The sequence below is a fragment of the Mauremys mutica genome, chromosome 2, assembly GCF_020497125.1.
Source record: "Mauremys mutica isolate MM-2020 ecotype Southern chromosome 2, ASM2049712v1, whole genome shotgun sequence".
Lineage (NCBI taxonomy): Eukaryota > Metazoa > Chordata > Testudines > Geoemydidae > Mauremys > Mauremys mutica.
The window spans coordinates 92,424,422-92,439,575 of record NC_059073.1 but is presented as its reverse complement, the minus strand read 5'-3'; the positions used below and the strand labels follow the sequence as shown (position 1 = coordinate 92,439,575).

General features: G+C 37.2%; 1 protein-coding gene across 1 annotated transcript in view; it reads left to right on the top strand.

Moving 5' to 3' along the window:
* Positions 1 to 15,154, top strand: part of PIEZO2 (piezo type mechanosensitive ion channel component 2) — a 457,344-nt gene that overhangs the window by 97,293 nt on the left and 344,897 nt on the right. Inside the window, exon 2 of the mRNA XM_045007801.1 lies at positions 5,764 to 5,859. Coding sequence (XP_044863736.1) covers positions 5,764 to 5,859 — 96 coding nt within the window. The remainder of the gene's footprint in view (positions 1 to 5,763; positions 5,860 to 15,154) is intronic.

The window sequence follows — 15,154 nt, the reverse complement described above, 5'->3', positions numbered from 1 at the left end:
AGAAGGATCCATTTTTTGGAGAAGCATGCTATTTAGAAATACATTGGTTTAAACAAGATTAAATAGCAGCTTTTAATGTTTTAAAATGTCTTTGCTAAATCACACATCAAAATACATATGCCATTTTCAGTAGAGTCTTTGCTTTTTATTATTTCCTTGTCTGATTACTTTCTAAAAAGTTCAACTTTTAACCTTTAAAAATGAATTGTACTAACTGTACTAAAATGATGTTGAAATACAATGAAAAGTTTTAATCTGTAGGATCCCAAGCATAATATTAATTTCTCTCTTTAATTTGACAAAAAAAAGATGCTGTAATGGCTAATGCCTGTGGAAAGATATCTAGAGAATTGTTCCTAAACAATAGCCAGAATCTGATAGTTTGACTAAAGCAAAAATTACATGTCCCATTCGTATTCTAAAAGTATTATTCAGCCTAATATGACTCTTGGTTTTTGCTTGCTTTATTAGAGTACTTCAGGGTTTGACAATAAATATTTGCGATAGTGATTTAGGAATATTGAAAACTTGTATTTTATGCTATGTTCTAACACTGGAATTAGCCCCTAATCTCGTATTATCTATATAATCATGTTGTGTTAACTTTTTAACAACCTGTGGTAACACTATTTTAAAAGGTATTTCTATGCTGCACATTTTAGACTTTCTGGCCAAATTCTACACTGTTACTTCCATAAAACTCAGCTGATGCCAAATGGGCTAAGGGCAGAATATGTATCATTCTTTCACTATGTAAACAGCAGTGGTCAGTTAGTTGTGAGAAAGGGATCAGTTATTTGCAAGTGTAATTTTTCAGCCATTTGAACAAATATTCTGATACCCTAAAACTGAAATATTCTACATCCGTCATTTTTTATTGAAAATAATTTGCATATTAGCAGTCTGCTGTGGAAATGTTATGCAGCTGCGTATTATGTTCTAACAGTGAGTTGCTTCTTATCACTCTGGGATAAAGGTGTGTGAAACTGTCAGTAACTAATTTGCTTAAAATAAGTGTCTCTTTGCTGGTCCTGGTATCAGGCACAGCATTTCTCATCCGTGGGTCTAAAAAGAAAAGTGTTTGAAATAGAAGGGCAGTAGAGGAGTCTGGTTATATGATATATAGCACTCATTCCATGTGAATAATCAAGATAATACTTAGCTGAGATATGTATTACTGGAGCTGAGTTCACTTGTAATAGAATAAAGTTTGAATATGCAGAACCTTAGTATTTGCATTTTTGCTTCTTAAAAATTTATATCACTGCCATCATAGTATCCCTAACAGTGCAAATGCTGAGGGGAAAAAAACCAACACATTTCTAGATATTTTTCATTAATGGCATTTAGATTCTATGGTGAGGAATGTGGTTAAAAATACAGATAAATCAAAACATTGAGAGATGATATAATTTAAATTAATCTTTTTTGTTTATACTTGCATGCTATGTGTATCCACCATAGACTTGACAGGCAGGGGCCCTAAAGTATTATCTAAGTGCAGATGTCTACATGTAATACACACTTTAAACTATACAGAGGTGTTTGTTATCTTTTAATGAGAAAATCTACCCCTTTTGGCGTAGGGGGTGTTTTCCTGTTACCACATACATGATAATTCTTTTCATGGTTGTTCCATGTATTGTATAAAAATATATAGATTAGTAAGGATATTTTTATTTGCTTGATTTTTACATCCAATAATAGGAGCATATCAGTATAAATAGTCTTGGTTTGTTGTTGTCGTTGGGGTTTTTTTTTTTTTAAAAGCAAACAGGTGTGTATATATAGGGAAAATGCTGACTGTTATGGGTCTGATCTGCAAAGGTATTCATGCGTGCAGCCTTATTCTTGTGTTGGCTTCTCTGTGCAGGAGTAAAACTCTGCTTACATGAATTTCTTTGCAGGATCAGAGCTTATAACTGCTAACTCGGAATGTAGAGGATGGGTTTAATTGCATTCAGTGCATCACAGGGTGTCCTATGTTACTATGGGTATTTCTTCACTGCACAATTAACACAGGTTCTTGCTCAGGTTTTAACCCAAGCTCCCTACCATCCATGCAGAAAAACCTCTGACCCAGGTTGGTAGGTGCTTTTAGTCTAGGCTGGTTTACCCTGGGGGAATGGATTAGAGCCCGACTTCTGATGTAACTTGAGCTGTGAGAATGCAGGCTACGTTTTTTGAGTGCTGATAGTCCTCCAGTGCCCGTCCTGCAATTACCATTGGCTAGACAAGGAGAGAATCTTAGAGCATCTCAGAACCATGCCCCAGAGACACATGGGCATGTGCAGAAATGGGGGAGCATGTATATACTGCTGCTGGGAGTGAGCCTGGTGCTAGCACACTCCAAATAGCAGTGAGGACATTATGGATCAGTCTGGAGCTTGGCTTGTGGGTTGGATGGACTTGAGATTCTGAGCCACAGCATCCACACTGCTATTTTTAGAACACTAGCTCAAGCCTCGCTAGCATGTCTGTCTGCCTGGGATGGGAAGCTTGCTCCCAGCTAGGCTGACCAGATAGCAAGTGTGAGAAATCAGGACAGGGGTGGGGATAATTAGGAGCCTATATAAGAAAAACCCTCAAATATCGGGATTGTCCCTATAAAATCGGGACATCTGGTCACCCTACTCCCAGCTGCAGTGTAGACATACCTAGAAAGGATGCAGTAACACAGGTAGAGCTTTGCTGTGGGAACACTCACACCTGGGTTAGATGAATCTGGATACTCAGACATGGGTGCCAATGACACCTGCATTAACTGTGCAGTGAAAACATGCCCTGTCTGTGCCTGCTGCTGATTTTAGTGGTGGCTACTACTGCTCACTGCTTCTCAGGGCTGGACCGCAAGAATCTGTAAATTCTACAAATAATTTTAAAAATAAAATTGTTTCTTAATGATCTTTTATCTCACTAAAAATGTGTGGGACTGTAGGTTTTTGCTCTGACAGATTTGCTTTTATAGCACATTAATCTCTTCTGTAAAAATGTGCTGAATGAATGGAGATGAGATGAAAACAGTTAATGGATTGAATTATTTTTTTTAAGACTTAGCAATGAAGTTGTTTCTTACAGATTTATTTCTAGTGTTTTGGTAACTGTTAAAATTAACATAGGTCTGCCAGGAAATTAAATAAATATTATTAAATAAAATATTATTAACTTGCTGGAATAGGCTTGGATTTAAATGACGGTTCTAAATGTTTAAGGCACTGCCTGCCATGTAATTTACAACAGCACATTGGTGAAAGCTTTGGTTAAATAAGACTGAGCTGTGAAATCTGTTGTTTTTATTGTTATGAGAGATCCCAGAGGCCCCGACCTGATAGTGCTAGGCACTGTACAAACATAAAAAAGAGGCAGCCCTGCTCTGTAGTCTGTTCAGAGGGAGGATATTAATGTACTAATACAGTGAAATCAGGGACTATTCATGTGATTAAGAGTTACTGGATTGGGTAGTTAGACAATAACTAAATGCCTTTATACAGCATCTGTTGCAAGGTGCAGTAAAGCAAAACATAATTAAGCCACTAAAATATTAAATTCTAGAAAAAATTGGCAAACATATTTGTATATAATTATTAGTTATTTGTTTTGTGGTAGAACCTGCAGGGTAGTTAATTGGTTAAAATATTTCAAAATTTTAATTATTTTTCTAAGAATTTTAATGAAAAAAGATTTTTTGTGAAAATTTTGGCCCAGTTTTTATAGGTCAACAGGCAGCTTTAACTCCTCATTCCAGTTGAATATACCTAAGAGATTGTATGACTTTCCACTGTCCTAGCACTTTACAAATATCAGCTCTTACAACAGACTAAGCATTATACTATTTTGCAGATATGCAACCTAAATTGTTCCAAATTTAAGACAATTGGATCCTGATTTTCAGAGGAATAGTACACTCCCTTTTGGCTCCCATTGAGTACAGCTGGAGTTGTCGTAATAATCAACTCTAAAAATCAGGCTCTAGAAATCTCAAGTTGGACATCTAAAATTAGTGGATGCTTTTTGAAAATGTAGGCTTTATTGAGAGATTGATGGTAACAGACAGAATTAATGTAGTCTGGAAACAGAACTTGGGAGTTCCTTGCTAGCAGTCCTAGTTGAGGCTACTCCTGAAGGTCACAGAGGCTTCACAGGTAAACTCTGCAGATGTAGAATACAGAAGACCCATGTAGTTTTTAAATCAGACTAATCTCTGTCAGTTTAGAAATTAGTCACCCAACAATTGATGTTGAACAAAACACTAGTCAGTTTTGCAATCATAAATTACAACTACTGTATAACTTTGGTTCTTTAATAACAAAACTTTTCTTTATTGTACCATTTATAAGTAGAGTGGGACAGAAGTTATGGTGATCAGAACGGGCTAGATCTAAATATGTTGATTACATGCAGAGTGTAGGCCAAATTCATTCTTGGTATAGCCCTAGTCAAGATTATGATGATACACCAGGGATGAAGTTGGCTTAGTAAATCTAACTTTATTTAGGAAACAAATTTGCAACAGAATGGACAGAGTAAGCCAATACTTTTCCTCCAAAATTTAGTCATCTTGGAATTAGTTGAAGGAATTGATTTGATGATTTTACTTACATTCCATGATTGTGGTGTAAATAAATAGGAATGTTTTCTTTTTGCTCGTTACTACTCAGTGTTTGGCTTATCTCATAGGAAAAGCTGAATGTGGTAGGTCTCGTAATGTTTTAACATCTGCCATGCAGTTGGATTACATCCTGCTGAGTTTTTAATAAAGAAGTCCATATACTTGATTTGCAGCATAGTCTGCATGTACAACTCTGAAGTTGCAAATACTGTCTTTAATGCTATTGCTTCTTGAACAAACGTCTCCTGAAAGTATCCAATTCAGTGAAAGTACAGTAACGCTGAACATATGGAAAAAGAAAAAGAAACACTGAAAGAAGTTAACAAACTGCCTCCTTTGCAAAACACATTGTATTTATGTTATCAGCATGAGATTTTAAAATATCACTGGCATGAAGATCTTACATGGGGGTTTCACAGTTTTTTCTCACTACAGGTTCTGTTTTACCATGTGGTGTTTACCTTTGGTCTTGAGAAGAATTCTGGAATGAGCAGAGTGCTTTTTAAAGGATAAACACTAACTGTTACGTTTTGGTTCCAGAATTTTGAGTGGTTAAAAATAAAATAAAATATTATAATAAAGAGTGTTACATTCTATTCTGCATAATCAAAAAGAAGAGGAGGAAAATGGAGAAAAAGATTTTAATTTCACTGGATACATTGTATAACTTTATGAATTTAGCATATCTTCCTCATTACTTAGTAGTAATAATAACAACAACTTACGAATTTAGTGCCTTCTACCTGAGGAGCTCAGATGTTCATGATTTAAGTATTGCTGTACTCCCAAGAGATAGCATTATCCTCTCATCCAAGGTCAAGCAGGAAGTTTGTGGTGCATTTGGGAAATGAACACAGGTCTCCTGACTCTGTCTTCTGCCTCAACCACAAGACCACCCTTCCTCTAAAATGAAATGTATAATACTGCAGGCATGTTTTGAATCACTATATTTCTTCGTTAAATAGAACCTTTAGTGATTCTGTAGAACAAATACAGAGCGTGATACAATTATCTTTTTATGTGAAGCAGTGTAGTAGCTATATGCATTAGTCAAATATGCAACTCAAGGTAAATGCAATTTGTCTTTAAGTTTAAGTATTCCCAGATAGACTGGCCAGATTAACAAACATACTCTCTCTTTTTTTCCATTGCAGCATGTGTGTTCCGTTACAATGGGCTCTCTTTTGTCTACCTCGTCTACCTCTTGCTCATTCCTCTATTTTCAGAACCCACAAAAACAACGATGCAAGGTAAGAGTTTTCCTGATGGTTTTTTAAAGGTACATAACATGTAATATGTACAAAAATCTTGTAGGTGTTATAAGATGGAGTCTTACAGGTATTTCTTCAATATACTTTCGTTGGTTTGAATTTTTCCTACGGTAAGCGAGCTGGTTTTGTAATACGTCATGTAAACTCACTGAATCTGGTTTTGGAGTGAGTATTCCCAAGTAACTGATCTGATTAAATTCAACTATGGAGTATTCTTTTAACAATGTATGTTTTAGTCACAGATACAGACATTAGCACCCCACTGATCTCCCCATTACTATGATCTCGAAAAGTTTTTTTTTAATTTTTATTTTTTTTTATTTTTCCAGTTTTACATCTGCAGAATAACTAAATGCACCATGGATAAAATAACCCACATGTCACGTTAGCTGCACTTCAATATTAAAATGTGAAAATAGGGTTCCAGAGATGAAAAGACAAAAGCCATTTCAGAAATAGGATATTTGTTATTCCTGTTGGGGGTATATAGCAACAACAAATGGGTTAATCTGTAAAAGTTAGTTCTCAGAAGTTTCTGGTCAACAGTATTGTAACTTCAGGATCATTGAATAGTCAATGAAAATTTGCTGTGGTAAGGTAATATTTCCTTTTTGTGTTTTATCGGTGATATGTATTGTCACTCAGTAGCTTGTGGAGTTGCTTTAGTGGGTAGATCTCTGAACTGGTCCCTGCAGTTCAGAACTCCTCTCATGTGGCTTGAATCAAACTCTTATATTAAAGCAGTTATCATCCCCCCAGTTCACCTTCAGACTATTATTTACAATAGTATCTCTCTTCAAGAAAGATTTTATTTTTACTCAAGTGAGTGGTGGGATGAAGAATAAAAGTAAGCTTCTTCCACAAGGGAGTGAAGGAAAAAGAGATATTATATGGGGCCTTCTTGGGGCTGACACTGTAGGATGAAAATGTTACCTAAATTATTGGCTTTGTTTTGAATGCTCTGGGTACCGTCTGCATGTAGCACAGTTCCCCTATAGCAGCTCTCTCGAACAACACGCTGCACCACTGTGATGGTTAATGGAGAATCACACCATTTTATTCAATAAATATCCCTAATGAAACAAACTAGGAAATCTAGACTTCAGACATAAAAAATCTCAAATTACTAGGCTCCTACAGGGCTCTTACCTGAATGAGTAGCATCACGTCCATATAAGACCCTATGACATCTCTCTGAATACAGGGCTTCTATTACCACATCAGTCATCTCAAAGGGGTCTCCCAGGTTGCATCTGGAGCTACCCCTTTCAATTTTCAGCAGTAACTCTCAGCCCACAAGTCTGGTTCTGTTTATATTCTCCTGGCAACCTCTGTCTGGTATGTTGAGGATGGGGTCAGTGTGGCTCCTCTTCCTTCCTGAGTAGTCAAGTAGTCTTGACCTCCTCCCAGGATACCTTTTGTCTGGAAGTTTTGTTTTCAACATGACTCTAGCTTTTAATATTTCATATAGCTATAGAATCTAGAGTCATATAGTTTATTTATGATATATTTAAATAATATATAAAATCTATGTTTCTGGAAAATAGTTTGCATCTGATCCAGTGTTCTCCTGTTTTATGTCTGACCTTCTGAACACTAGATAAGAGAGAACCTGAGAGGGAAGGAGTCATCCTAGTCAATTGCCAGTTTGAAAGACACCGGCCTCTTACCTTTTTAGATTATAGTAACTTGGTTGAGTAACAAGTCATACACCAGTGTACATTAACCAGCAAGTAACCTACTTACAAGTGTTTTAATGATAAATAACATTACTCCTTCTAAAAAACAGCAACCATTTCAGTGTACATATGCAATTTCAATTGGCAGTTACACCATTTATCCTTCCCTCCTGCCCCCCCCCCCCAGTCAGTGGTATCAAACTTTTTTCTTTTTGAATTCACTGAAAAGATTCCTTGAGGAATCTTTAACTTTGTCTAAATGCAGTCTCCCATCCCCAGTTTAGCTTCCTTTTTTCTCATTATTGCGGAGAAGAGCTGAGAAATATAAACTCTCAGGAAGTTGTAGTATTGTTCAATTTATAACACACAGAGAAATCATCTAACTACAAATTGTTGTTTTTGCCAAGTTAGAGTACTGTGTTCTGTTATAGGGTCTCACTAAGAGTTAATGCACAAAACTAGTTTGAAGATCGGGTGAAAAAGAGAAATTAAACTAAAAATATCTCTCATCTTATTTACTTACTTATTTATATGACCTCTATTACAATACTGTAGTGTTTGAGCACCTACATATACAATATTTTTATGGGGAAAAGAGTTTTTTTTTCTCCATTAAGTTCCATTGGAGGAGAATGGAGTCAAAGCTAGTCTTGTACTATGTAAAATATGTCCTCACCGTAACCGTTAATTATGACTTTCGCTGTGTGTTATCCTTGTCAGTGTAAATGCTGATGCTTTTTTGAAACCTTCAAAGTATGGTGATTTCCAAAACAATATCATGCCACGTTGATTTCCACATGTTAGTTGCATGTAGATTAGAAAATGCATTTAGTTAAGCCATTTTACAGGAAATGTGTTGCCTGTTAATTTATTATTTTGATTACAGTAGCACCTGAAGAATCCAACCAAGAATGGGGCCCTGCTGTGTTAGGCACTGTACATATATATGATGAGGGGCAAAGTTTACAGTCAAAATAGAGAAGATATTCAAAGGATGGAAGAAGAGAAGTATTATTAAACCTATTTTACTGATGGAGAACTGAGGCCCAGCAAGAATAAGGTGGAATTTTCAAAAGCGTATAGTCTTCTGTTGACTTCAATGGGAGCAGAGTTGGGTCAATGCTAAGTGCTTTTGAGAATTCCACCCAAATGGCTTGTCCAAGATAATAAATACATCTATGGAGTGTGTGACAGAGCCAGGAACTGAACTCAGGAATCCCAAGTCCCAGTTCAGTAACTTAATCCCGAAGCTATCGTTCCTTTGCTTTTAATCTAAAAACATTCTCCTCCTGTATTATGGAATAAAAAGGAGCATTCATCTTTCTCTCTCTATAACATTCACTAGTTCATATACTTCCACTATGGGTCCTCTTAATTTTCCCCTTCCCAAAGCCCCTGTAGTTTTAACCAGTCAATCCCCGCCCAAAACCTAAGTGGCATTAATGCAATGTTTTGGTGGGGGCCCAATGGGTGGGATTAGTTTATGCTTGGATGCAAAAGTGCCCAGTGCAGCCAGCAAAAACAGAATTGAAAAATAAAATTAAAAAAAGGCATAAAAAGCAAATCCTCAAAATTTTAGGAAATCCCAATCTAAGAAAAACTGTCAGTCATTTTTACTGTGGAAAGTTAGGATAGTGAGAAAATGAAACGTTAGTAAATGCCCAGATGTGGATTAAAGTTTCTCTTAAAAGCACTGAAGGTGATACATGAGACGGATGCAGCAAGCCTAGAAGGGGAATACGGGTGCAGCTTCCTAGCTAATATCCGGTTATCATGTTGATTGTATGTGTTTTGCTTTTTCTGCCCTTTTCGTGCCCACAAGAATGATTGATTGACAACTTAAATATAGTTACTTTCTAACAACCAAGTGTGATATTTTTGACTGTCATCCTCATCCTCTCATTCTAGTTTTGTTTTTTAATTTATTGGATTTAAAACAAATTCCAAAGTGGTTTGATGGATACACTTTAAAACAATCCAATATGTGTCATTGTCAACAGAGCTTTTTCAGTGGGGAGCACTTTCAAAAAATTTCAGATGGTCTCATAATAATGTTATGTCATGGTGCACTGCACAGCTCATAAGCTAGCTACAGTGGGATGTCTTGGTGCATTTTGTATTTAAAATCCACACTTAACATATTAGAACAGACTGTCTGAGGAAGATTGCTATTAACTTTAAATGTGTGGAATGCGGAGGGTTAAATACCTTAGCTTGTTGAATTTTAAATTGTATATGTGTGTATGTATCTCTTTCTCTATCGTATGTATGTGTGTGTCCACGGACTATAAAAGGGGAACATTGATAAGCTATTTTAACTGGAAATAGACAAATCACCATTAAATCATAGAGTCAAAATGTTAAATAAAGCAAGCTTTCTACAAAATAGAAAAAATAAACATCTTACTATGTCTTCATATTTTCCTTTCCTTCTTTCCTTTTTCTCTTGCTATACTTCACTTTTTAGTCTATACAGTACCTGAATCTTGTTACCTATTTTAATGTGTTCCCTCCAATTAATTTTTTACTAAAGTCTACTCTTTCATTGTACGTTTTATTGTTTTTCACTTTCTGTTCTTGCCTTTTTTCCTCCATCTCATTGTTACTTTTGTTTTTCTTTCTATTCATTTTTCCTCATTTTCGCCTCTCTAACCCATTCCATTCATCCACCTACCACTTACACTCTACAATCACCATTCTCATTTCTCTGGGTCTTCCCATCCATCTTTCTCTTTTCCCTTGGCTCTTCTACTATTTCCTCCTCCTTCCCCCTAGTTCTTTTCCTTTGTTGGTCTTCTCTCCTTCGACTTCCAAGGAGACACTCACAAAATGACTACAGGTTAGTAGGTCGGCATGGACAAAATCAATATAGTGGAAATTTTCTTTTAGAAGTTTTTAGAGGGTGCATTATTATAAACAGTGGGGAGTAAAATATTGTATTGAACTATATTGTACATTAAAACCCTTTTAACCTCTTTCTCTCTTTATTCCGTAATGTTTATCTTCTAGAAAAAATGTGATCACTAAAATAACTCAGTAATAATAATTCTTACCTCCTGTTTTAATGTATATACAATCTCCGTTCTCCATGAGTTATGTTCTTGCCTGTTGATCTAAGATCTCATCCATCTCTAAAATGACATATTTTCTCCAATTAAAGCTAAAAAATTAAGATATTCAATTGACTGAAAAAATTAGCTGAACATGTTACTAGTTGAAATACTATTCAACCATCCATGGAGCTGGTCGAATAATGGAAAACGTATTCACAAATAACCTATGCATTTAAAATTTATTGGATTCATTGTTTGTTCATCTTGGGTAGTTTGCTCAACTCTACCGCTAATGTTTATAGGTCTTGAAATCAATTACTATTGACAATTACTGTGACATTAATATAAACACAGAGTGTAGCATTCTTTATGTAAAAATTATAAAGAGGACGTATCGGTGTAGATAACCGGTTATTTCATTTGATTATAGAGGTGGTTTAAAACTGCTCAGGCCAACTTATCAAATGCGGCAATAGGAGCTGTTCTTGATGCAGCTATAATTTTACAGTAATTCTAAAACTATATAGCTTTTTAGGTAGTGGTTCTCCTTATTTAAAAGTGTCTGACTAGTGACTGGTTTATTACCTACAGTAGCTCTCTTGAGACAAAGAATAAGTAGTAACAGTTTAATAGACCAGTTGCAAACTATAATTCTGTTGCCCTGATTGGGAATCAATGGAGTAATGTGTTTAAAACAGTTTTAATGATAGTGTTGTTTCTGTCTTGAAAGAGTAGAGTAAGTAAACTTATATTTTAAATATACTTGGCTTGGACAGGAGAAATTACTCATTTTATCAGTACTGAATAACTGGTTTTCCTTAATAGAAGTGAGATTACATTCTGTTAGGTTTACCAGCTGTTCCTTACTCAAGTTGCTAGTTTATATTATGGTAGCTGTGAATAAGAAGCCTTCTTAATCAGGTAGTGTTTTTAAAGTAATATACTTCACTTTAGTAAAGCAATGGATCAGATTCAGCTATCATTATTCATTTTGTTACTCAGCATGAGTAGAGCTACTTTTGGAATAAGATACTACTCCATGTGAGAGAAGACTGGCAGAATCTGGCTCAAAATAGATATCTGTATTTTTATATCTCATCTGGCTGAGGAGCTAATGTAATAAGAATTATCCATTTAAAATAATTTAAAATATTTGTATTTAAACAGTGCACAAACCTGTAAATATTCAAGAATATTTTTTGCCCAGTTGTGCTGGAAGGAGAGGAGACACTGGATGTGGTTTAATTAGGCTGCAAATTTATTCTTAAATGTCGGGGGGTATCGGGCAGATAGAAGTGTATAGTGCAGGTAATTCCATAATCATTTCATATATACCTGGGAAGCTTCCGTTAGCCCTTCCCATCCCTGATCCTGTCTTTTACCAATGCTGTTTACAGGAATTGATAGAGAACATAAGATTTGTAGGGAATATTAGTGCTTACAGGCATCTTGGGCTTGATTAATCAAACTTGTTAAGGAATGAGTTCATAAAACAGAAATTTAGACCTTTACCCTGCAAAGACTATGTACATAGCTGTTATGCTCTGTGAGTAATCCCATTGAACTCGATATAGAGGTAATAAATTCAACCACATTTACAGGTTTACAGATCTGCTACTATTTCTATGCTAAGAGAGCTGATTCTTTAGCTGAAGTGATAGGAGCTCGTGCTTTTATGTTCAGAGATCCTGAGTTCAGTCACAACAGGCAACCCAAACAGGGCTGGTGTTACATTTGGCCTTGCCACTGGTAACCATTAGTCTATGCCATGTTTTCAGAGACAGAGGTAGAAATCAAGAATGCTAATGCCCTGCGTTCCACTGCTGTCTCACAAATAGTGTTTAACCCTAACACAATTTGTGTTTTGTGTCTCATTGTATGAGATGATCCATCTAGGAGGAAATAACATGCTTCCCTCCACAGCTACTTATACTGAAATGGAAGAGGTCTGTTGTGTGGATCTGAAGGTTGTAGGTTCACTTTTGGGGACTGGATATCTCAGGATGTGGCTAATGCTGTATACAGCCTTTCATCAGTTTGTATCCTTCCCAATTCTGCAGGAATTAAAGTTGCTCCCCTCTAATAGATATTTATTAACCCCTATGAGAGATGAGTTTGAATCCCCATTCAAACACCCCACTATGTTTTGCACAAGACTATAAGCGTTTCAGGACAGGGGCTTTCTTTTACTATGTGTTTATATGGTGCCCCACCATAGGCCCTGATTGTAGTTGGATTCTCTAGTAAGTGTTCATACAGCTAGGGCCAAAATGGTCTTATTCACTGTGAATTTGCGAAAGTTGGCAGTGCTGTAATTGTCATATACGTTGAAGAGGAAGAGTGGGAGTTAAAATATCAGAACAAAAATATGAATTAAAAAAATCTCATTTTTTGGAGTGGGCCTGACTCATGACTTTTGACATTTTTGGCTTGGCAATACTGTATGTTAATATGTGTTTCAGAATGGTTCCATCCATACTGTAACTGTGTGACCACAGAGATAATTTCTTCCATTTTTTGGGCAAAGTTTTATTGCCCATTGGCTTTTAGGTGTCAATTATAAAGTACACTGAGGAATAACTGGGTTGCTGACTAGAGAGGGAGAGCTGTTTGATATCCCCAGAGCTACTGAATGTTTTTGTATAAGCTTGAGGCATCAGAGAGATTTATTTATAGTTCAGAAAATGCTTTTGAGCAATTAAAATGTGATTTTTACCGGATTGGGCATATGTCTGTTTATGGAGCCATGCCAGTCTGCTACATAAACATCCTTTGGCTCAAAATACTGCATCTCAGCTAGGTTTCTTCATTTTTAGCATCATGCATATTCCCAGGGGGTGAACAATGGAGTTCATTATAACTAACAGGCCAGATCCAGGAGTACTTACTCATTCCTTACTCAGGCAAATTTTAGTAAAAATGAAGCAGGTCTTTAAGATCTAGCCCAACATTGGAAATCCTCTTGCTTTTCAAAAGTGGAGAAGTTTTTTGTTAGTTGCTAATATCATATGCCATTCTCACTGCTTTCATATCAAACCATTTTGGTGGGGAAAATCTTCTTAAAATTAATTTTAAGTGAATTTATTGCTTATGAAATGGCAATCCTCGATTCATTGATGATGCACCATAGCAACTGTACCCTTTGGTGTGTCTCAAGCTTTGCAAAGTGGCATGCTCTAATGTGAGAAGATAGATCTCTGATTCTGTGCTCCTTTACCCATGGCCTCTCTAAAGAGACTGTCAGCAGAGACTCCAGGTAGATGGCTGATTTTATGGTGTGGACACCAGTTTTCATCTTCATCATCATTGTTTAAGTGCCAGATGTGTTTTTGGAGCTGAATAAAACACCGAATCCAGACAGCACCTTACCCTCACCTTTACAACCAAAGCAAAATAGGCACGGTAGACTGGGTAAAGTGGGAAACCAAACGGAGGAAATAACTAAGGTTTTAACTTCAGCTTATATTATTAAATCATTGATGCTTTTTTGTGTTATTACAGAAAATGTATGTCTTCAAGAGTGATCTGAATGAAAAGAAGAGTAGTGTCTTTGCAGCCTGGAGTTGGATAAGAGCTCCATAGGTAGGGGTAGCATTGAAGAAGGCCTGGAGATAGTTGTGATGGTGTGAAAATAGGGCATGAATGCAGGCGTTAGAAGTGTGGGCTGAGACACCAGTTTATTTCACTTACAGGCCACCAAACTGCTGTCATGTTAATGAGCTTTGGCCATTCCCGTTATGGCAAGGACCTGGTAGTGAAAGTCTCCTTATCCTTTTATCCCTCAAATATTCATAAACAGAGGAATAGAAAATGATTTTAGGGTGTGTGTCTAGAGTTAAGTAAAAAAATTAGTTGCTGAATCTCATTGTAATGAGCAGTTTTGTACCAGAACTAAATTTGTCTACATTTAAGAACATGAGATCGTGGTGGAGCAGATCCCCACCCCGTCAGGAAGGAGTTAGAGCACCTCTGAGCGCAAGCATCCTCAGCCTGGTGCAGCTTTGGATATGCCTACACTGCATTGTGAACCTAGGTCTTTAGGACTCAGGAGTTTCCAAGCCCACGTTTGAGCTTCCAAACTGAACTGTGAACCTGGCCGTACAATTCCTGGACCTGGGTCTCTCAGCTGTGCTAACGTGGCAGACCTTCTGACTCAGGCCCTAGACCAGGGGTGGGCAAACTTTTTGGCCTCAGGGCTGCATCGGGTTTTGTAAATTGTATGGAGGGCCGGTTAGGGGAGGGGGTTGTGGCCTGACCCCCAGCCTCCTATCTGCCCCCCACCCCCGCCACGACTCCTGCCCCATCCAACCACCTCTTCTCCCTGTCCCCTGACTCCCCCTGGATCCCCTGCCCCTGACTGCTCCCTGCCGCCCCATCCAACCCCCCCTACTTCCTGACTGCCCTTCTGGGACCCCTGCCCCCATTCAACCCCCTATTCCCCCCTGACCGCCACGACCCCTATCCACACCCCCGCCTCCTGACACCACCCCAAACTCCCCTGCCCTCTATCCAACCCCCGCTGCTCTGTGCCCCCTTATCACG